The 24,881-nt window shown below is 47.1% G+C and overlaps 1 protein-coding gene across 5 annotated transcripts in view; it reads right to left on the bottom strand.

The window, feature by feature from the left end:
* Window positions 1-602: 602 nt before the first annotated feature.
* The window catches only part of LOC125749148 (low-density lipoprotein receptor class A domain-containing protein 4-like), a 61,641-nt gene continuing 37,362 nt past the window's right edge, over window positions 603-24,881 (bottom strand). For 3 of the 5 annotated variants that reach the window (XM_049026092.1, XM_049026094.1, XM_049026093.1), the window contains exons 4-6: window positions 4,956-5,110; window positions 4,198-4,248; window positions 603-4,033 (exon numbers count right to left, since the gene is read on the bottom strand). In XM_049026092.1, coding sequence (XP_048882049.1) covers window positions 3,494-4,033; window positions 4,198-4,248; window positions 4,956-5,110 — 746 coding nt within the window. In that variant the 3' untranslated portion in view covers window positions 603-3,493. Of the gene's footprint in view, window positions 4,034-4,197; window positions 4,249-4,955; window positions 5,111-8,166; window positions 8,255-20,446; window positions 20,736-24,881 lie in introns of those variants that run through there. The other 2 variants (XM_049026095.1, XM_049026096.1) reach the window with 2 other exon arrangements.

Genomic DNA, 24,881 nt, shown 5'->3' with positions numbered 1-24,881 from the left:
AGACCATTCCATGCGAAATGGCTGGCGATGGGAGCCTGTTGTGGTGAAACCTTTCCTGGGTAGACGCTTTCAAACGCCCCCGGTGCCTGAAAGGCGTTAAATATCAGAAGCCCAAGAGCAGCCTTGTTTTTATCAGCAAGCAAACTCGAAAGACTTCCATCCCCATGTACCAATGCATCGATACGAGAGTCTAATATAACTGTGCAAGGACAAGCTGGCTTTAAAAGTCACCCGAGCTTTAAATCCCAAGAAGGCCAGTCTGTCACCTCCACACACAGTTCACAAAGCAGGACACCCCCTAACTTCACATGCTTAGGTAAAATAAGAACTGACTTCGCTCTGGTTAAATGTGTTTAATACCGGACCAAATGACGGGTCACTAAAGTGAACAGTGAGCACTGTGGTACCAATTCTTTTCTTAAGGAAAAAAAAAAAAATGCGTTCAATAACATCCTAAATTCAGAACATTAGTTTCATCCTTACCGTAACAGATTATTATTTATAGGAAAATAATATAAGTAGCAATTTGTATTTATTTTTTTTTTATCATTTAAGCGTTACTTTGCAAACCCTTTCTTGTTTACAAAAAAGACAAAAGCACATTTTGAAGGCATTCGGAAACTGGATGCCACCATGTTAAAATTTTATATCATCTGTACATTATATTACATTATTCACAATGTCCGTTTTATGTTGTTTCTACCCATTGGGTAGGATATGTGCATAATATATTCAAGTTATATACAGCACCTTACAAATAAACATAAAAGAGACAGACTACTGAAAAAAGCACCGTTGGAAGTGAGGCACAACGAAGGTCGGGGCTTGAGTGCAACTGGGTTCCTATATCTGCTCAAACGAGAACATTAGGCACCTTTTTACTCACATAATAGTAACATCCAAACCTCCTCATAGAAAACAGTAAATGAGCATTTCTTTTCCTCCTCGTTTAGCTACGAGAGCAGACAGAAACAAGCAAACGTAGAGAAACAAACAGACGTTAAAATATAACAAACAAAAGAGGAACGAAAACGGCTTCAGACATTTAAAAACGAGTATCACGCAAACAATCCATATAGGGAAAAGTGACACGGAAAATGACTGACGTCGGCGGTGGCAGCAGCAGCAGCGGCGGTAGCAGCAGCAGTAGCAGCAGCAGCAATATAGAAATAAGAGAACGGACTGCTCTCCGGAGCCAATCGAAACGCAGGGAGTAAGTACGTCACAATAGCAACGAAAGGCTTTCATCTACACTTCTAGAATCCAAGTTGTTACAAAAAGTCAAATAAAAGGAAATTAAAAAATAACCCAAGAACACAGTTTATCTTCATTGCTTCCCAAATAGTCTCTAAAGTTATATAAATAAAGTCTAGGCTGGGGAAGTTTGCTATTGATTTTCCTATCTTTTCCCATTCAAGCACACAGGAGGAGGAAGGGGGATCCCTTCAGGGAAAAAAAATGTATCGGATCCAGGGGAATCCTGTCGCATTACAGCCAAACGCCGATACACTGGATAGTCAGCATGTTAACGGCCAATCAGTGTGGCCAAACTGCCCACAGTAGCCGTTTCCTGTTATCCGTATGACTGAACCGCACCAACATTCCACTGGAAAGCTCCCTCAAATGACCTCCGTGACCGCTCTGAAGCCAGATAATCACGATGTATTAAAAGCGATGAATCAAATAAGCACAAGAGTTCGAAAGAAAGTAAAACGTACAGTTCAATTAGAAGGGCTGTGGGCTACGTCAAGCACGTCCCCCCTTCTGGGACACCAAGCTATGACCAAAGCAAGCCGAACAGTCACCAACACTCAAGGTACCGGGGCCCACAAAGGCTACCATGCGAAGGCATGAGGGGCCCCGATATGAGGCCTCCTGGCGCCCTTTTAAAGGGATCGAGAAGCACTGCCGTGTTCACCAAGACATTTAATCAAACATCTACTGTGCTGGGTTACGTAGGTGGTAAACATCATAAGAAGCTGGGGTTGGCTCTAATACTGTCAGTAATATAGCAATAGCAGAGGAGAAGGCAACGACGCGTGAAGAAAGGCTAGGTCAGAAGGTCACAGACACCACCGTCACATAGCCCTTGTCTTTGACCACAGTCCAAAACCTGATTACACCAACCAGGGACTCCTCTGGAGACGCGGCATGAACCGAGTGCGAAAGAGCGTTTCCCTGGAGTTCCTCGAGCCGCCCATGTGACAAGCACATGTTGGGTGGACAGGATGAGCCGAGCATGTGTGGGGAGCGCGAGGGGCTGTGAGGTGCAGGTATTGGAACCGTGAAAATGACCCGAGGAGAGGCTGCCTCAAGAATACTGGTGGAGGGCGGACAGAAATGGAGGGAGGGTTTGAACATCATGGACATGTTTTTGTTTTTTTAGTTTTTTTTTTGTTTTTAATGTATGCAATGGCAACTGGTACGTTCATATCGGATGGCCCTCAGTCATCTACGGTAGGACATGGACGTCCTAGACCGGTATGTCCCAACCCAGCATTCAGGGACCCCCAGACAGTCCACATTTTTGCATGGGAGCTGGGAGGGAGCAAAAACATGGACTGTCTGGGGGTCCCAGAGGACCAGGTTGGGAAACAGTAACCTAGACAACAAGCAACACCTCTGCTAAACCCCATTCAGCACAATTATTCTTTAGGCCTTTTATCCAGCAGAATGAGGGCAGAGATTTCATACTGTCTCTCTGAGAATGTGAAAGTAAAAAAAAAATAAAAAATCTAAATGTCCCTGTACTAACAATTTGAGTCATGAGGATTTTAGGCTGGATCCGAGTCTCTTGCGTTTTCTCTACAAAAGAAAGAGGATAAACCCCTATTGCTCCCACTGCAAATCTTTGGAGCCAAAATTCCAATCCACAAATGAAAGGACAAATACACACACACACATACACACACACACACAGTAAAATACATACAGCAATTCCCTCTTTTCTTTAAACGATAAGATAGTGCAACTTTTAGTTAAACATTTCTTTAGAGCATTAAGCAAGTTCTCTCCTCATTGATTTTTTTTTTTGAAAACTTCCACTTGAATCTTGGCACTCAGATTTGGATTTCCACTGGTTCATCTTGTTTGTGCACAGATCCCGGTCTTAAGAAGAAAAAAAAAAAAAAAAAAACACAAAAGAAAAATTAAAACAAGTCCTGGGGGGGACTGTTTAGAATCTGTGCTAATAATTTTTATACTCACATGAAGAAATGAATAAAAAAAAAAAAAAACCAACAACAGTAGCTATGAATCTGAACACTCCACACGGTGTGCGCCCCCCCCACAGTTTTAGCAATGTTTAAAAAAAATGTAGGAAAAAAAAAAATCTGAAAAAAACTGTAATCTTGGTTCCTTTACTTCTTGTCTGTTGTCTTTGTAACGAAGGTTGGTGTTCAGTTGTGCATGGGAGTGCTGAGAAAGGGACCACCTCCCCTTTTTGTGTGAAGGGCGGGGCCGGACTCGCGTATCCCCATCCACCCAGCCCACCTCACACCAGGTCTTCCCGCTGGCCATCCTTGGCCTTGGCGGGAGCCGTTGTGCTTTCGGGGTCACCCTGCCGGGTTGTCCTGCGTCCCGCCCCCTGCGTGGGGGGGTTATTGCCGTGCTGGTGAAGAAAGAAGGAATAGCCAGGGTAGTGGCCCATGACCTCGCTGTAGGCGGGCGGGGGCCCCTCCATCCTGCCGTGGCTGCCGGAGTGGGCGGCACTGATGCCAGAGTTGCTGCTGGGTGGGCGTGGCCCGCCCCCAGCGCTGTGCACGTCGATCAGGTCACTGTCAAAGATGGTCCGGTTGGGCGGAGCGCGCACCGACTCCCTGTTGAGCTCCATCTGCTGCTCGGGGTCACGCAGCTGCAGCGTGCAAGGGCCCTGGTAGGGAGGGGGCTCCTCGCCGTCCGACAGCGAGATGGTGGGCGGCAGGTCGATCTCGTGCTGCAGGTAGGGGTAAGTGGGCTGGAAGCGGCTGAATCTGTCCCGTTGCATAAACGAGGGTGTGGTGAACCTCTCTCGAGACTGGGGGGCATACGTCACCTGCAGAGATGGGCAAACGGCACCTGAGTCAGTACCAACACCACAGATTTCCAGAGAGAAAACCGAACTGTACAAAATCTCAATGGGACTGTGCTCTTGTAAAATTTCGGAACTTAAGTAAAAGTCTGTAATTTACATGCAGATCAACTCACTCAACAACTTACCTCTGCAGCCCCTTGTCGCGACCCGCTGTCTGGTGGCCACAGACACCCATCCTACATAAGAAAAAAAAAATGGGAGGGGGGGCTGGGTTAGGGAGCAACAAGTAAGGGTCTCTCTACCTAATGCTATGCCTCGCTAGGTGGGCCAGGCCACAAGGTGCTTCTGATTGGGCACTAAGATGAAATTAGCAAATAACAGCCTTTCAGTTAAATCAACTCCCACATTTAACAGTCGGGGGGCTTGAGGGGGTTGTTGGTCAGCTCTGTTTGGTTGGACCTGTTTCAGAAAAGGGAGCCACAGCACGGAGCCGGTAGAGGAAGCTTCTTTCCATAACTGTGTATGATACTGGACTGTGGAGCTACAAGAAATAAAACTAAAAAGCTGAATATTAACCTTTCCTAAGAAATATTCAGAAATGCATTTGTTTTAAAAGACGGAAAAGTTCGGTTTTGTCTGATTATAAAGGTGCTGCACCTAAGGGAAGACAACATGCATGAAAAGCCCAGGCCATGTTTGGGGGGGGGGGGGGGTGTGACAAAATAACCCACACCCACACACCAGTGTGCAAGGTGGTCTCCAGCAGGCTCCCTGTACATTTAAGTGAGGTTTATCATAATGGATTCAATAGCATCATTTCAGCCGAGCTAGGCTAACTGAGCAAGGCTAACCAAAACATGCGTTTTATTTTTCCTATCGGTCAATCACGCCACTGGGTCTCAGAGCTGCCTCCTATACTGCTGGGTGGGACGGCCAGACTCACCGGTTGCAGACTGTCCTCTTGCCTCCTGGCCTGACTCTGCCGGTTGATGAAGGACCAGGTGGAGAGCTTGTAGTGGTTCAGCAGACAAATGATCACGACTACCATCACGGTCATCACCACAATTATAATAATTATCTGAACAAACTCCAGTTCAGCTGCAAAAACAGAAATAGGAGAGAGAGAGAGAGAGAGTGAGTAAAAAAATAGAACAATTAATAGCCAATGAGTCAATGAGCCCAACGAGAGTGCCATTACTGACAACTTACAAAGTGTACCGTACCCACTGCATCTGAGAACCGTCACAAGGAGGCAGCAGAGAGCAATCATAAATCCTTCCCATTTTTCCTCCCCAAATCCTCAAACAAACTGTCTGTGCTCTCTCAGAGTTATTAAAGCGCTCAGAGAGGGCCAGAGCCGGCCGGCCATACAGAGGTGCTTCAGATTCGATGCAAAGGAACAATGGGCCCCCTTCAGACGATGGCTGGCTGGGAGCCCCCAGCATTAGCGCTGGCTGCGGCCTGACAACAGAACTTTATGTCCAGCGATGAATCATGCACAGAACAACAACGCTTCGGCAGATGAGAGATGAGACACAATAATAACTTCTTGTGCACAGTTCTGTGGTTCAAGGGCATCCCAGGGACATATTAGCATGATTCTCAATGTATTGTTTTATGGAATGATTTTATTTTTTGAAGCACCAAAAAAAGGCCTTTTGTTTTAGTTGGGGCAAGGCAGGGTCGGAGTAAGGGGTGCAACGGAGGTCCGTCCACAGGGATATGCTCAGTTGGTGGGGGGGGGGGGGCAAGGCATGGTCAAAGGGGGACCTTGTTCCTGATCCACAGAGTCACTTGGCAAGTAAATGAAGGCAAGAGGGTGGATGTAGCGCTGGAGGTGGGTTGAGCCTCGTCAGATTCTCCAAGGACAAAGGCAAACAGGGATCAGATCAGCGTGACGGGAGAGTTTAGATGAGGCCGTTTGTGGGTTTTAACAAATAACCTTCGGCGGTAAAAACCCGATGGAGAGTAGAGGAGGGGCTAACCCTACTACAGGAGAGGTGAATCCAAATGAATGTACCACTCCCTTGACCATGCCCCCACCAAGCTGGACAAATGCTTAACAGGAGTCCCCCCCACCACCTGCCTCCATCACAGGCAAAGTCCAGCTGAGCTGTCACCAAGCCAGCTGTGAACCAGGTTAAGTGGTTAAGCACTACCGCTAAGCAATTGCAGAATGTTTGGTAAACAGAACAAGAACTGAGTTGCATCTCAGAGGGGATGGGGGGGGTGGGTGGGGGAGGAAGAGGAACATCCCAGCCTGTTCAGTATGAGAACAGTGTGTACTCAAGTGGTCAGAGAGGGGTGGGCTCCGGCGCTGGCTCCACAGACGAGCCATGCCAGCTCCTGTTCTCACCAGACACCAGGACAGGAAGAGAACGCAATGGTCATGGGACAGATGAATTTGTTGGGGGGGGGGGGGATTCTGTTAATTATAATCTGGGTTCTGTGAAAGGGTGTGGCAGCTTTCTCATTTCTGAAAATGGTCTGTTGGAAGAGGGGGACTAGACAGGAAACAAAATAGACAGATGAGAAGAGGCAGAGGCTGACAGCGAACGAGGGGCGAGAGGGAGCAGACTTAAGATGTCGTCTAAGCAAAAACAAAAACGCCGGCGTGCCAGACGGCTCCTTATCGCCACTGTAAAGCGCCGAGCGTTTGACAAACGACCGTATCGCCCAGTGACCTGCGTCTGGAGTCTGAGCTGCTCATTATAATGCAAATGCGATGAAATATGGTACGGGCTCGCCAAGGCGTGACGCGCTCACATGGGGGCGGGGGGACAGGGACACCCGCGCACTTCACCTGTCGCGGGCTCCTCTCTCCGTGTCGTCGGCCAGTCAGCCACGACAGGCACCGTGTGGATTCTGCTCACCTTCCGGATCTCGTTTGCGTGTGTGGTGGAGAGGGCAGCAGGCAGGAGAGCACAGGGGAGTTACAAATGCAAAAGATGTTGGTTGAAAACTGGCAGGCAAAAGCCATGGATACGGTTCCTGAGAATTTCTGAACCAGACCTGATACCCACACATATCTGGAACACCTTTTATATCTGTGGTCAGATCTTCCAAATGGGGCAGCTCCTCCATACCGGATCTTCCCAGCATCACCCCACCCCCCCCCCCCCCCCCCCAACACTAGACATTATCTTCACCACCACCACCCCCCCCCCCCAAAAAAAATTCTTTTAAAAATTAATTTAGCCTGTTCTGGTCAAATGGGGAAGGCAGCCAAATGAGGTGCGACATGGCTCACTGTAGGGGCTCCCAACGTTCTGATGTTGGTTTACATTGCACAAAAAAAACTTCACAGATGGGGGACAGGGGGGAGGTGGGTACCGAAGGATCGATTGCCGGGTCATTGTTTTGGGAATTAAGAAACTGGGAAGCCCCGACCTAACCAATGTTTTTCCACAGGACTTTCAGGAATTACTCTTTCCTGGCACATACATTCTTTTGCACATCTGGTAAGTGAGGACTGGACTGCCTAAGCCATAGCTACCTGATCAAAGCAAGTCTGTAAGTAAGCACTAGAGGCAGAACTGGCAAACATTAAAAAGCCACGGTTTGCTCCATTTCTTCCTGTCCAATAAACCAGAGAAGCACATGCTATACTGAGAGGACATACAGAAAAAAACGGACCCAAACTTCAGCCGACAGAACCTTGCGCTGAACAGACCGAGCTGGGTTACTGTCTCATTGGTCCAACACACCTTGACAGCAGGCAGACACACACACACACACACACACACCATCTTGCACTCTTTCTTGTGTTCCCTCTCAACACGAACAAACCCTCTGTCAGAAACTGAGTCAACCGTAGAGACTGGCAGACTGCTGAGACGAGTGAAGGAGTGGTGGGGGGGGGGGATGTCTATGCACAAGCAAATCTAAAAGCTTCCTAGTTCCCCCACCTTTCTATAACAGAATATGCAGTGTGCTTGGGGTCCAAGCAATGCAAACTACACCCCTCACGACGAGTTGCTATAGTACAACTAAACCTGGGAAAAAAACTACTAAATTAAAACATGATTCCAGTCACACGGGTATGGAAAGCTGTACCCTCCTGTTGTGAGCACACAGGCAAGGAATCCCTCCCACCCCCACAGGAACTCTGGCTCACAAGCAGCGGAAGACACACGAGTGGCTAAATTTGGTACCTTTCTCCAGCAGAGTGGGGCTGTGCAGGGCGACTCTCCTGGCTGTGACATTCGCGTGGTCTCTGAGCGACATGCTCAGTCCAGCAGAGCTCAGGACAGCTGTGAGAAGCTGCAGCTCTGCCCCAGATACCGCCAGGCCCCACCCCCTGCCCCCTACCCCCCACCCCCACACGCGCACGATCACTATCACACACCCATGCCTGCTGAGCTCACTTGGGCCCCACCAGGCAGTGCCGCTGCAGTCGCTGTGGCAACGGATGGCTCAGCAGCTCTTTCGATACCCCCGGAGCCATGGGGGATCCGAAGCAGTGACCTGGCAGTGAGGCCACTAGCAGACTGAACCAGAGGGAGGGAGGAGGGAGCGAAGGGGGCATGAGGCCAGGAAACAGAGGGCAGAACACACGCACAAACACACACAGACTCATACACACAGAGAGACACAAAGCAATGACACACAAAGGTACATCCAGACACAGACCCACAAGCAATGATGAAAGGTTGAAAACAGAGAAACATGAAGATGGACAGCATGACAGAGAGAGACAGACTGAGATAAAGACAGTTATACCAAGGGGGAGACAGATGGAGGCAGACAAATAGCTCAGTTCAGGAATGGCAGACCAAGAGAGAGACAGAAACAGGCAGAGACAGACACAGATGGACAGAGACAGACAGACAGACAGGCCAAGGCAGACAGACACAGACAGGCCAAGGCAGACAGACACAGACAGGCCAAGGCAGACAGACAAGCAGCCTGGCAGACAGAGAAGCAGGCCAAGGCAGACAGACAAGCAGCCTGGCAGACCAAGGCAGACAGCAGACAGGCAGGGCAAGATAGGCAGACAGAGAGGCTGACAGACAGATAGGACAAGATAGACAGACAGACAGACAGGCAGGCCAAGGCAAATAGCCTAATACAGTCAACTGTAGGCAGAGAGAGAGATACACAGCAGTTCATAGACACTCCACATGGCTGGCTGTGCTCTCTGATCAGACACTCAGGTAGAGGGGTTTCTCACAAGCAGCACGACTTACACAAAGCACCAGCCTCCAGCCAACGCAATGCGGCCCGGGCTTTCATCAGTGTGACACAACGCAACATATGCCTATTGTGATCAAGCCAGGGCATCCCAGTACATCCGAGCAAAATCTATACCAGCAAGAAAGTCAGATTTACAACAGTCAGTGGAAAAGAGCTCATTAAAGCCTAAACTCTAACAGACTGTCCATACAACCAGGAAACTGACTGATACACAGACACAGTCAATGCAGTGCATCTCGATACCAAATATTTTAAACCATGCTATTCTATCACTTTGCAGATTTCTATGTTTGATGAATGTGTTCTCTGTATATCTCTATTGCACACATTAAAAAGCACTTTAAGAAGTATTGTAGCATAGTGGACGTGTCGAATCTGCACTTTGGGGAGAAACAGTTGCACTCATTTCATGTGTCTCCTGTGTGGAGGAGCTACAGAGATGGAGTTCGGAAATCACTGCTGGCCACAGCCTGCCTCTGGCTGATAAGCTGGACGGCTGAAGTGAGATACGGCATTATTTCGCTTTTAAACCGAAGGATGAAGGTGAACCTGCAGAGCAGACAGCCCCAGTAAGCAAACGCTGCTACAAGGGGCAACAAGTCTAACCTGATGAAGCATCTGTGTCTCACTCAGCCTTATATGAGGAGTTTAAAGATCCCGGGATGTGCAAGATTACGGTATAATAGATGATAGAGATGCAACTTAGCGATTATTATATTTTATGTTTTTGTTTAAAGTCAGGTTTAGCTGACATGCGAGTTCTTTCATATCCTTTTCCCCAGTGACAAAACGTAGGCTAGGCTAAATGACGAACAGAACAAAACACAAATATAGACCTTATGTCAGTGTATTATCGATGAGGTTTTGTAACAGCCGAGGCCAAATTAATACCAGGATCTATGCAGTTTACTCTATGCATGTTTCACTGGTAATGTTAAAACTGTATAACAGGCTTTTGCTGTTGGTTAATTCATAAATGGGACTGTTTACTTCAAAGCAATAGAATACTGAAATAGAAATGTTTTACTGTATCATTTTTAGGAGTAATTTGGCATTGATAATGAGGTACCAAAGTAGGTATTGGTATTGAAGTCAAGATTTTGGTATTGCTCCAACTCTACTATGTAAATTACATGATTACACTGCACACAGCATATAGGAAAACATTCACACAGAAAGCAATGGGCTTTTCCTGTGGTAACACTCACACCATGTGAGCAATGTCCCATAATCATATTAAAAGCTCTGAACAAGATTGCAGTAGAGGCTTATTTTAGAACAAAGCCACGATGGAGATCGAGGAGAGACTCACGCCGCACCCCCCCCCCCACCCAACCACCCACCCAGCCACCCCTGTTATCTTCACCGTTTCAGGCAGGCGAACAAAGGGACAGGCACAACCTAACAAGCTACATGGGCAGGGGGATTGAAAGCCAATGGATTTCAGACAGAATGTGCCAGACTGGGGGAAGGGGGGGGGGCAGACAAGGCTCTGAGGAACAATTATCTGCCTGCTTCTGAGACACCAACCCCCCCCCCCCCCCCCAAACAACACACACACAATCTGAGTCATGCTGTGTGTGTGTGGGGGGGGGGGGGGGTGCACACTGAGTGTGGAGGACAGGTCTGTCTGAATGGTAGCTATGGTGAGCTGACCTGCATCATCAACATAGGGCCATAAAGAGGTTTCCACCACCACGACCACCTCACCTCACCACATGGACGAGAGCCTATATTGTCACTTCCATGCACACAAGCCCCCCCCTAAATATTCATATGCACAGAAATGAAAAATGGCCACATCTCCACCAGCCCCGCTGCAACATCTCCACCAGCTTGGGACAATGCGGAGCTCAGGATGAACGGTTCTGTCGACTCCCACATTATCCAAAAAATGCCCCTGAGCAGGAGCTCTGATTAACTAGGACAAGAACTGCACTTGGATGTGAAATTTTATTAATCCCAATTAAAGGCAGCTTTATAAAAGTTGGATTCTGCAGCAATTTCCAAAAGCAAATAAATGTCAGCTTTAAAAAAAGAATTACTCTTTAATATGATAGTTATACCCTCTCCCCAACTACAGAGGCTGGTAGCTGCCATTAGATTCAGCTGCATTTTGACCAGGCCAAGAACAAAAATAAATACTTCCCATAACATTTGTCAGTTGTGTTTCAAATTTTGACTGAAAAGGCTTTTGTTTTTATTAGTCAAAACACCAACTGAACTATAAAGATTAACAAGATATTTTTCAATATAAGCTAGACAGTTACCCTCAACAACAGACAGGAAACACCTGGTTATTCGTTTCATTACACCCCAAATTCATTCTGTGTTCATTAGTACCCAGCTTACGGGGCATGTTCAGCTGTGGCTACAGTAAAACCACAACATTGCTTTCAGGAACGTGCCAGCCCAATAACAGTCATGTTCATACAAGTGCTACCGCCATCTTAAAGCCTGAGAAATCACATGAAACACAACAAAAACAAACAATAAAAGCCAAACAAAACCTAGACAAAACACATACCAACCAAAAACCAAGATATACCCCCTTGCCCTGTCCCCCACCTGAACATATGCCTTGCTTTGAAGAAAACCAAACCAAAACAAACACAAACATGTCTGCGCAGGCAGTAAAAACATAAGGGGGGAAATGACAGGAGCTGGGTTAGGTTGGTGGGGGGGGGGGAGTGGGGTGGGAGAATGGCAGTCGAGATGTTTAATCATGTCTTTGCGGCGGGACAAAACAATCCATTTGCAGCACGCTTGCTGTCTCGTCGCTGACCTTTGGCTCTAATCTCCGATATAACGGGCACACATTAAAGGCCCTGCATGATACACGCTCCAGACGTGTCTAGACATCGCGTGTCACAACACAGACTTCCCTCGAATTATTTAACCTCCCAGTTACGGCTGAGAGACGGCTCAGACGACCTGAGCCCTTGCAAGGCCACCTGTTGAGTCCACCCCCCCACGCTATCAGCTCTGCCGTCATACCAATCGGCTCACCTCCACGGCTGAGCGAGGGATACACTGACCGCTTACGGCCACATGTCTGAATAGGGGTCTCCGATTTCATCCACAGTGCTGCCAAAAAGAGGACCTGACACTGGTGTGGTGTATGTGGGGGGGGGCGCAAGTGTACGTTAACCCATCAATCATCAGAGCAACACCACACCACTCCTAGTAATAATAAACAAACAAACTAGAACAGCAGGGGAAAAACATCACTGACCTGTAGGATGTTGCATGGAAAATTGCATGGAAAATTGCATGGAAAATTGCATGGAATCCAACAAGTAAAAAAGAAAGTCAAACATAGCTGCAGCTATGTTTCATGAATGTTGACAGTCGACCGCCCCATCCCCACCCGCCCCAATGAATTTTCTTCTTCTTAGTGGGGTGGTAGTGCGAAGTGGCCTCTTATTCCAGTCTTACAGGTTCACTTTGGGGAATCTGAGCACAAGGGGACAGCATGAAAACAGCACGTGGAGAGCTGGAGAGCCTTCTGAAAGACAGGAGAGTAAGACACACGTACACACACACACACACACAGAATGCTGGGTCTGTAGTTTCAAAGACTGCTGTAGTCATTCAAGGGGGCCGTAAACGTGAAAGATTTTTGAACGTGCATGTGCCTACTCACGAGTGAACATGTATTTAATGTATTGTTAAACATCCATCTGTCTGAGTTACTGTCCCCCCCCTCCCCAAATCATAACATTATTTACTATTATTTTCGCAAAGCCTTCATTCATCTATCAACTTCATACGCTGGCAGTGAGATTAACAAAACAATGATTCATAATCGCTTTGATGACAGTTACGGGCGCCACAGTATAGGAACACACCTCGTACGGAAAACCGATTTGTGCCAAGGTGCCTAGGAAAAAAAACACTTAATTTTCTGAATTAACTGGCCAAACTCCAAAGAATTTTTCTTGCAATGCACAACAATCTTGAAGCAATTTCTTGAGCTGGGATTACATACCAAAAAAAACCATTTCAGAAAAGCACAAAACTAAATCCACACAATCTTAAGCCTCCCTTCATGGCCAGTAGTTGAACCTCAAGAAAGTCAAGGTAGACAAAAGTTAGCTCTCTGACAGAATCACCAAAGGCATTTTTTTTGGCAAGGTCTGGAGCACAAAGGAAGGCGAAGACAGAAATTGCAACACAGTTTTGTATGAATTCCACGGGAAAAAAAATAAAATAATCCACAGTGAAGCTTGATATGCTGGGCCAGGGGGGGGTCAAGTGTTGAGAGAGGAATGCGAGACCTTGGCTTGTTCCACACAGGACGTTTTCCGATAAAGGGCCCCCCTTTTAGGTTCCCAGCACCAAACCCCCAGAATAAACAAGCAGCCTCAGACTGACAGCTGTTCAATGGCCTTTCACGGACAGGAAGAGGTGAGAGAGACGGACTGCAGGTAAGTGAAGAAGCGAGCTTACTTCTTCGAAATACAAAGGTGTCGATGATGGTGCCTGCCTCATAGAGTTCTGGTTGCTATGTAGGAAACACCTAGACTGAAAGCTTGCTCAAACCAACAACCTAAGCATTCTGAATGGATTCAAACTCAGACCAGCCCTGATATGGTAAATGGACTGCATTTATATAGCACTTTTCTACTTCTATGAGTGCTCAAAGTGCTTTACATTTCATGCCTCACATTCACCCATTCACACACCTTTGGCGGAGGCTGCCATGCAATTTGGGGTTCAGTGTCTTGCTCAAGGACACTTTGATGGGGTCAGGAGGAACCAGGGCTCAAACCTGCAACCCTGCGGTTGCCAAACGATAGCACTACCTCCGGCGCCACCATCTTCCCCAACCCCCTGATCCAACCTAGTGATCACCCCTGAGCACCTTGATCAGCATGGACCCTTCCCGACAGGACACTGTGCCATCATCGACCTCACCAATCTGGGTAAAGTGCCATGAATCCATTTGTCAGGGCAGGAGTTAACAGCTGAGGTCTGTAACACTGACCTATATTAATTATTCACAGATGATCTTAAGGATGACGATTGCAACACCCACCCCAGCAGACACAACTAGGAATCTGGGTAGGCGTGGATCATAACTCCTGACACCAGTCACCAATTTATCCATATGGATCGTTGAAAGATCCTCTACCAAGAAACGTGGCCCGGCAAATCTGTGTAAAGAAGCTGCACTGGTAAAAGATGGAGTGGTTGAGCTTGTCCAGTCCAAGATCTCTCAAATCACCCGATTACAGGTCCTGGGTATAAAGTTACATTTTTTTGTAGGGACACTGTTACACACGGCAGTTGGTAAAATCTGAAAGACAGGCTGCATGTTGGTCACAAGGTGGTATCATACCAAGACTGTTGAAGACGAAATGGTCTATAGATAGAATTATGTAACTGGGATACATTTTGTGCGTTATGTGCTTGTACAGTGTACTCACACCATGGACAAAGACACCACGGAGAACCTATCTGGCATGTACTGGAAACCATATACACGAGGAAGACTACTGTCAAGATTTCAGTGCCTATACACCGACTACTGCTAGAAATGTCTTATTGAAAGAACATATACAAGGTACCCAACAGAAGTACAGTATAGCTTTTCCTAGAATAGGATGGATATTGTCCATGCAGACTGACAGGAGTCGTCACACCGCTATAGACATGGGAAACGAGGTCTTGAAACCCACAGCAGACATTATCAAGTATCAATCGATCTCAGTCCATTCCGAACCAAAATAACACAAGAACCAGTCGTAGACTGGATGTGTACAGCCATCCCACCCACTGTGGGTTCTGAAGTTTGACCCTCCCGTCACACCACGCTACGCAAGGCTGAGGAAAAAAAAGAAAAAAAATATTAAATTAGAAAAGTAGGTTTTTGGCAGTGAAATGGCTTCCACCATCAGCACTGGCATTGTTTGAGATGGAAAAGACCCACCTGGGGTTTAAGCAGCGAGATAGTAATGGGGCTCGGGGATCCGATGGGAGAGAGACAGGACCCTGTTAGATAGAATGGTCCTCCATTTCTTCTCTGTCAGGTTTCCGCACCATGCAGATGCTTCCACACTGGCATGTCCCAGCACAGTGCAGCCGTAATTTGTTTTGAAATACGATGCTAACTCATTGTATTTTGATATCCTCAACATCTCTTTAAATGACATTAGTGTGCAAGTACACTGCTGTTTACATTGTTCCTGCTGTGCTTTCTGGGATGACAGCAAATCCTCCTCCTGGCCCCATAGAATCTTCTGATGTTTCCTGGCACCGTTTGGCATACTCTGACGTTTGGACAGTTTGAACCGAGAGGACAGTCCCATCATATACCGATTAAAAACCTGTGGACTAACGACAACAAAACCCAGGGCTGACAAATGCATGAAGAAACACATGCCGCCCATTCACTTTTACTAGTTGCATTGCACTAGGCCAACACGACCCCCCCCCCCCCCTCAACTTGCCACGGCATGTGTCCAGTTTCTCGTTCCCTGGGAAGCTGCTGAAATGGTAACAATAAAAACAGATGTAAAAGGTTACTCTCCTCCAGGGGAACTCAGACACTGTGAGGACTCTGCCTTCAGACCCTGAGACACGAGGCATCCCACCATTAGGGAGTCTCCACACGTCCACAAGCTCCAGAGTAAATAAAATTCAGACCCCAGCCCCCCATCCATCCACCCAGACAGACACGCCTCTCCCCGCCACACTGTCTGACTGATGGGCCGACTTGGACAGAGGGGGTTGGGGGGTGGACAAATATGTTTCAGTCCCCAAGGGGTCATGGCGGCTAGGGGGATGGATGGCACATACACAAAGGAGGGCCACGTTCAATGTCAAAGCAGAATGACTGAAGCTCTCCGGAGCCTTTGCACCTCTGCTCATCCCAGAGCCCCATGCGCGCGCTCGCTCGCGCGCACGCACGCACACACACACACGCACGCGCACACACACACACACACACACACACACACACACCAACCAATCTCCTCCCCCTGATGGGAATCAGGAGCAATGCCATCTTGATTTCAGAAACAGGAAAAACCCTGCCACTGCCTTATTCCCTCCAAGTTGTGTTTTGTATATATTAAACATTTCTAGCATGTAAATAAACATAGTTTATTTGACATGTGCACACCCCCTCCCCTCCAGCCCACACATAAACATGGCCAGAAGCAATCCACTGCAGCTAGGAGGGTTAAGAGTTCATGCCGAATTAAAATCCACCTAAACACTGATCCCGACACATTATGTGCTACAGTACTACTGAACCTATGGATGAGAACCCATTATTTATTGAAAAAGTGTGAGACAAACGGACTTAGGACTAGACGGCCAGGCTGAGAGATGCCAAGCCCACACATGGTGGCAAAGGTTGAGGAACTCACAATCAACATCAAGACAAGTGAGATAGGAAGAGCCCGCCGGAGGTGGAGGTTGGATCACGCGAGCAGGGCAGCCGAATTCTGCATGGATCACCGCTAAACGCGACCTCCTGCTTCTTGCCAAGAGATATTTTACAGAAACTTTTGTAACGAGACAATTATTTCCTCCCACACATGTACATATTTTAAAAGCAGGCGTCTAAACAAAAATACACGGTGCATCTCAGGCTTTCAGCCAGATGGACCACTCCTAACTGAGACTAAACACCTTGATTGTCTTACCAGGGGAGAAAAGAGGAATTGAACAAAGAAAAAAATGGTCTTTTCTCTAAAACATAAAGCAAAACATTGAAAGGAAAATGTACAAAACTTATCAGAACAACTGCTTTTCTTTCTCCCCCCCCCAACACACCTATCCTGTACATCTAAGCAAGGCAAACGCCACAGACTACCAAACAGGCCATGACAGAAACGGATTAGGTGTATCAGTTGCATCGGATCTCCAGTTAATCCTTGCAACTCGGCCAGGTTCAAACTCCGAGTGTCAAAATCTCATCTTGTACAAATGGTTTCCAGCACCAAAGGAAAGGGATCAGAAATGAAACCCCAAAGTTGACTTGCAAGTTCACCCAGCAAGCCATGAATCGGTCGGCAGTCCCGGACACAGCAGCGACTGCAGAAATATACCACTACATATACGATCTGACACCATGCTTGAGTAGGTAGTAATGTTAAATCACAATGCACAGCTACCGTGAGCTACTTTGGACAAAGTATACAGAGACCAAAAGAGATTTAACTGTGCCCATTTAACCACCTCACCCAAAAGTATCATTGCTGAGAAGGCCAAAGGTTTCCAGACCAGAAAGGAAAACCCAGCTTCAGTTTTCTAAGGGGCAATAAAACAAATTTAAAAACTAATAAAGGTTAAATCTGCGACCACGCGTTCTGACCCCGTTGAAGCTCCGAGGGCTTAATGCGCCACTGATTCTTCAAAGGAGCCCAAATCCATGGAAAGCTAAACGGTAGCAGAGTACCGGGAGTCTCCGTCCTCTCCGCTTACCGCCGCGAGGAGCCGAGGCACGCCAGGTGACGGCAGACACGACCTGCACCAGATACGGTTACACAAACATTCGCCAAACATAAATGCCGCAACATTAAAATACAATGCACTGGTGGCATGGCGCCGGAACATCGAGCAGTGCGCAAGGTACACAAAGCGAAGAGGGATGTCGACGCGGCAGTGTTCGGCGGGATTACCAGAGAAGCACTGCTTCCAATACATATGGCTCTAGGACAGCATACAGATCGTGTTTAACCTTTTTTTTTTCTGCGACTGGATTTGTGGTCACAGCACGTTTATACACTCCTGACTGACTGGCGTAACAGCAGCAGTCAGAGTTCAAGTTGTTAATTAAAAGTAGAGGTCATTAATTCTTGGAGCAGAGCTGCTGGGCGAATCGTTTCGGTAAGAGTGTGTCTTATTTTCCCTGACAGGCTGATTTGTAGCAACTTGATAAAAACGAGGAGATCGATGGCATGAGGGGTGGGCCAACAGCAGCGTTGCTTCACCCACTGGACTCAAGGACTCGGATGCGAGCCCGACTCTCTGTGTGGATGGTGTGAGGCCTCACTGCAGGCAAGTGTGAACAGCTTCATCTCGCACTCCTTTGAGACACACATTTGACAGCAAAGCATGGGGTCCAACCACAGGGTCAGCCATTTATCCGGCACCCTGGAGCATTTCCGGCGGATAGGGGCCCGACAGAGATGTGACTATTCTGTCGGGGATGTGAACCAGTAGCCGTCCAATCACAGGCCAGAGCTGAACCACACATTGCCAGTCACACTGCTGACCAGGGGAAAAACAAAAATTCATCAGGTCTGCAATACATCAGGTTGGGATACTTCAAAGCGATTCCTCCAGGGAGTAATTAAATTCCACTGTAGTATAAAAGCTGCTTATTAAAAATACAAATATTTAGTAAACTGTCTTAACCATGCTAGTTAATCCTTTGCAAGCAATGGGCTAATGAATGGGAAAAAAGCAAGACCTTTTGTTCTTATAATTCATTTTCGTTTATCGGCCTATCCGTTGAATAAATGCAACAGCTGACATTAACTGGAAAACTAAAGGAAAGCTGCACATAGACAGTAACAAAACAAGTTACAAAATTTGCTCCCATCCATTAGAAAGTGTGCTGTGCTAATCCATACTGCCACTGTAAAGGAAATGTAAAATATATATATTATATATATATATATATATATGCAAATCAACGAATGCTTTCACAGTTGTCAGCATCATCTCACTCATATATGTGTATGCTTTTGCTTCTGTGTAAAAAAAGTTACGTTTCACCCAAGTTAGAAGGCAGTGGACATCTGCAGCACAAAAAGCTTCAAATAATATCCATTAACAACGGCAACAATGTGTGCAGGCACACACATAAAACAACCGATAAAAATTCATACACCCACAAGCAGCAATATTTCATAATTAAGTTTTATACTTAAAGTTGGAATCATTTATATAATTAGAGAAATGTTGACTGCGTGTGTATCCTATATTTAGAAAAGGCCAGTCTTTGGAGAAGCAGTGTTTCACTTACTTTGATAGCACACTAGAGAGATGAAATGTCAAATAATAATAATAAAAATTGCATATTGGTTGGATTTATACACATGGTCAGGCCAACAGTAAATGTAAGTAAATTACAGAATACCAATATTCAAACAGGTCGAGGCTTTCATGCTTCAGAATTAAATGACAACTGAACTTTGTTAAACTAGAAATTGCTCATTGTTGAAAGGGGGTATCATGTTTCCTGTCGATGTAAATTATGCAGCATTTTCAAAGGGTATCTTTTAAATTCTACACCGAGGTTCAAAACTCTTTTCATGTGTCTCGCGCAAAAGACTGCACGGAATCATCCATGGAGCAAATAAAGATGTACGTTTTTTTCCGCATTCAACATCACGCATTTCTCACACGACCCGGCTTTACATAAATACGGTATCTATATTTCCCAGTTTATTCTTTGTAAGGAGGAACAAATTAAATTATACATTTCGATTCCCAGAAGTTAAGATTATAAATAGCGATGCATCATATGCAGAAGATGCCCACGGCCGATTCTCAAGGAGCCCTTTGTCCGCGGTTCAGTTCAGACAGACCACAACTCCCAGCGTCGCGCGGTGAAAGGACCGGTCTGTGGGGGCGGCTGTGGGGGGAGGGAGGGGACCCAAAATCCAAGCCATCTTCCAAAGCCGCGTCAAAACAACGATCATAATTATACACACAATTATAATACTGCTCGTTAGCTCCCGCTGGGCTCTCCGTCCTTTATGTACGGCGCGGTGTCATAAATGCTTGGACTACTGCAGATGTTGAAACCTCCCTCCCCCCCAAATAAAACCTCAAGAAATCCGACAACGTTAACACCGGTTTTCATTTGGACTAACTTGCAGTGCATGCAGCTAAACAGGTATCGCACCACACTTTTTAAATTATTATGACATATGTGAATCGCTCGGGGGCTTTGAAACTACCCCCAGTCATATAGGCAGTTTCTAGTCCATTACAAATGGCCAGAAATATACGACGGCGCAAATGTAAACTAAAATACCCAATTTAGCCTAGCGCCGTTAAAACGATGCCTTCGTTAAACCTCATCGATGCACCTGCACTGATTTTTGGATGATAAAATAAAAAAAAAAATCACGCTGTGGGTAAGTGCCCGACGCACCGAAGGGGGGTACGGGACGGATTTTATTATATTTTATTAAATAGCTAGACTGCGAGAAACATGGTGCAAAACCGCTTTAGATAATTTAACGCAGTCCTGCTGCTTGTACTTACATATCTCCATCCCCTGGGCTTGGGGTCCGGTGCAGTTGCAGGAGCAAATGACATTGGAGTTGGAGTTGACGCGGCTGCCCAGAACTGTTAGGTTTTGCATGGAGATCCGGGGAGGAAAGTAAAAGCGGGCAGAGATCCGCCGGTAAAGCAGCCCCAAACGCAGGACTGGCTGCGGCCCACAATTAGAGGAAGCAGCTCCGACCCCGCATTCTCACGCCATAACGCGTACCGAGCGACACAGCTACCGTGATTCAGCCTCATGCATTTTTTTGTCCTCTTCCCCTTTTCTTTTTTCTCCCTCCCCTCCCCTTCCCTCCCCACTTCATTCAAAAGAATGCCTCTGCGTTACGTGATCGTGTGGGCAGGCAAAGCCTACACCCCAACCCCAAAAAAGGTAGCGGCTCCAGCCATGCATGGGGGGTGGGGGGTGGAAAGGCACTCCAAGGAAAAACCGATGGTGACAATGGCGATGAAAGAGGGGATGGCCTGGCCGCCGAGGGATGGGGAGGTTAGAATTACCCCCCCCCCCCGGCGTGCACTCATTAGTGACAGCCACGACCAATCAAGGAGGCCACTGAACCGCCTAACCTTGAGCCGACCCCACTGTCTAGCTGATCTGTGTCGGATCCCCCCCACCCCAACCTAACCCAATGCTCTATAAATAACCGAAGCACTTAAAATGAAGGGGAAAAGTGAAGAAGAGCAGCAACTTATTGCCGGGACAGCAGCCTGCAAAATAATCAACAAACCACTCAGAAAGATTTGCTATTCAACAACCTGTCTACGTGGCGGTGGTGTGATATTAGCAGTAATATTAGAATACAAAAATATTCAAAAACCGAAGGATGAAAACCAAGTCGTCGCCCCCATATTCTGTTCGGATAAACTTTTAAATATTTATTGATCATTTGGAGAGGAAGTATTTCAATATGCATGCAGGCGACATTACGTAGGCGGTCTTGTCTACGTGTATGCCAGAGTGCCGCTGCTCCCCAGGGCCAGCGATTTGGCGCAGACGGGGGGAGGCCGTCGGCTGAGCAGACTGCAGACAGATTACACCGGCTACCGCATACCAAATGAGTCCCCCCACTCGGACTGTCTGAGGAGAGAAAACATCGCTTCACTAGGGACACAAACGCATTAACTGCATTTTATATTTACGTATGCATAGATTTATACTGCAGCGTCATATGTGGGTTATTACATCGATATATACGTGTTTTAAAATCAGTGCTTTTACTGGCTTACGAATTGTACCATAATCATTAAAACGGATTATCTTCCGGATTTGCATGAGTTTAAACTGTTTTTTTCCTCAGTTAGCGAAAGTGCATTCTACAGGGTAGCTCCAAAGCATATCTCATTATATTTGTACAGTGAAAATAAAGGTCTTATATTTAAGGAGTCTGCGTAACTAAGGGGGCGGGCGGCGGTCCCTGTTGGGCAGCGCCACCTAGCGTTCACGCTGTTTCGGTGCTGGAGTTGATTCCGGTGCTGGCGAATGGTCATATGGGCAAAACCACTGATGTGTCTGAAATTAACTCTGTCCTACTTTCCTAGTTTCCTTTTAATCTATGCCACTTAAAGCGAGTTTCAATTTGTAGATTACAGGCGTTTTTCATAATTCGCATAAAAAAGAAAGAAAATGAGGCACCCCTGTACTTTAGCTGACTTTTAGTACAGTGAACTCGACTAATCACTAATAAAACGACGAACATTTTTCAGATGATTATAGTGCATTGACATTAATCTGACAGATACATTCTTACGATGCCAATCCTGACAAAATCGTATACCTTTGAATGTTCAGAGAGCCATTCTCCCTGTGCAGCAGATATTTCAACCATGAAGAGTCCCTCTAGGACATGTGAATCGAATTATTCAAATACAAATGGAAAAACATGACTATTACTGATGCATACAGAAGTATGTAAAGTGTGAACCCCTGCAAGCTGAATGGCTTAGCTCAGTGCTGGCTCATACACTATGGCTTAGCAGTTGTGTGTCTCCAGGCTGTGGGAGGGGCCAGGTTCCAACATGCCGCCCAGCCTGCAGGCCCCAGCCACTGCTCTACCATTCGCCCTCAGCTCTCTCCAGGAGGAAACGGAAGCTTCCTGTTCCCACTCGTCCTGATTAATCTTCTCCCTTTCCCTGCAGGTGCCAGCCGGCACGTCCACCTGCGAGCCCGCCCCAGCCCCCGCCTACTCCGGCCCCCTGCCCTAGCTCCCTCACGATGCGCCCTTATCACAGCCTGTGACGGCTTCCGTCTGCGGAGGAGTGGTGTGTGTCTGTGTGGGGCGGGGGGGGGGGCGGCGGGGGTGGGGGGGAGGCGGGACGCCTGCAGACTGCCACTGCGGCGCAGGGAGCACATAATCACCAGGTATTGGGCTTTTCACTCTCCTGCAGGCTTGTTGAGCATCGTAATGGGCTGCCTGCCCAGGCGGATGAGGTAATGTCTAGGTTTAATGCCAATCTCCTGAACTGGCAAGACACAGTGGTTAAACAGGCTCCCGGTGAGACGGGAGGGGCGGTGTACCGTCCGTGTCAGAATTAACGGTATTATCATTATTTAAAAACGGGAAGCGAGCATTATTAGCGCCTCTATCATCCTCAGTGTCACGAATGCGCCACGCACCCCCAGCGTCCACACGTATCCAAGGTAACGCTCTCACCGGACGACAGCCCAGCCGGGTCTGGTGCCTCGGGTCAGTACATCACACCATGTGCCTGTCAGCATCCAGTGTCCACAGCAGTGTTTTGATTCCCTGGGGTGACCGATTATCATAATTGATGATGATGATGACAAGTATGATTTTTTTTTTTTTTTATGATTTTTTTCCCTCAGGGCCAATGACAACGCAGTTAGCTTCGTGTATCACGCCTCTACACCAACAGCATGATTAAAGATAGAAGTCTTCTAAAGAATATATACAGCAAATAAGACCTAGTTTTGTCTGCTGCCCAAACCGGTGGTAATAATAATAATAAACAAAAAAATAAAACACAGCTGGAGGAAGACAGGAAATTTTTTTCTGTTTGCATTGCAAGTTTCATGGTCCGGAGACATTAACAAAATTTTGCCTGAGAGGAAAACGATATTATTTCCCACATAAATCTTTTCTCATGAAAGGGAAACAAATGTGATGTAACAAGGGTTGGTCTCCTAGTTTACAATCTATACAAATTACTCACTTGGCATGGCCTACCTGCGGTTTCAGTTCAACTTGAACACACACACACACACACACACACACACACACACACACACACACACACACACAAAGGAAAAACATGACAAACACACCCTGGGGTGATTTTAATTAGCTTTACCATAGCCCTAGGCTTTTCCTCCCGGTTCTTCGGTCAGAAAGCTCAGCCCCCAACTACTGCTGTCAAAGCTGCCACCACTATTTGCCGTGCATCCCCTCAGTATTCAGGGGTCCGACTTACTGAAAGGTCCGACAAATTCACTATAAGACAACGTGGCCTCCGACATGCCGATACAGACACTGACTAGATAGATAGGAAAACAGGAAAAACCAACATTGGACAGAACTTTGGCCCAGAGAGGGACACCATACATAAGGTACCAGAGATAAAAAAATTAAAAAAAGAGAACATTTACCAGATTCTTGGCGTGAGCCAAGCGATCATTTGGCAACAGAAGTACAGCCACCACAGAAAGCTGTAAGGATTAACAGGCGGGGCCACGAGGACAGAGGGATAAAGGACTCTGGTGTAATTTCATCTGCTCATTCCCCCTTGAAGTCCTTGGCTGGTTTTTAAAGCCAAATCAAGTCTGAAATAAATCCGTGCAGCCGTCTTCCTTACCATGGGAGGCAGAGTGCGCTACTAGGGCACCTGTGGCAGAAGCCAAGTCTGTCTGTTGCAGCTTCTTTGGCTAATAAACCAAAGTGTCTAACTGTAATCCAGGTGAATCCACCCGACCTTTACCAGCCCGCTGTATAATAGTGACCAATAAGGGGTTTTAGTCGCTAGACTCCTCAGTGCTATGGCACCAAAAATCAGTGGCAAACATAGTCAAAAGGCAACAACTGAGCGTTGGTGTTGTGAGATGGCAGCAAAGGTGCCATCCTGGTACTGGTGCCCTGGCGAGCACGGCGAGGGCTACAGCGTGAACATCCCCTCGCCACATTAATTACACGACCGACAGGACGCCGCCCACGGGGCTGGTCCCTCCGTCGGATGCCACGGCTGCCTGACATTTAATAAACCCGTTAGTGGCGCACTGGCCCGCCTCAGCAGTGGGAACGGACAGACAAACTGGCCTGATATAAAACTGGGCCCTTGCCGTAAAGGAGAGGCTGGAAAGGATACAGGATAAAGACTCACAGATCTGGGTAATAAGACGGACATCTTGACGGCCAGCCCAGCACCTGAAGGATGGGAGGTTCCAGACAGTGGGGTCGCAGGT

The sequence above is a fragment of the Brienomyrus brachyistius genome, chromosome 9 (assembly GCF_023856365.1).
Source record: "Brienomyrus brachyistius isolate T26 chromosome 9, BBRACH_0.4, whole genome shotgun sequence".
NCBI lineage: Eukaryota > Metazoa > Chordata > Actinopteri > Osteoglossiformes > Mormyridae > Brienomyrus > Brienomyrus brachyistius.
Note: the sequence above shows the minus strand (reverse complement) of the source record. Positions and strands in the feature narration are given on the sequence as shown.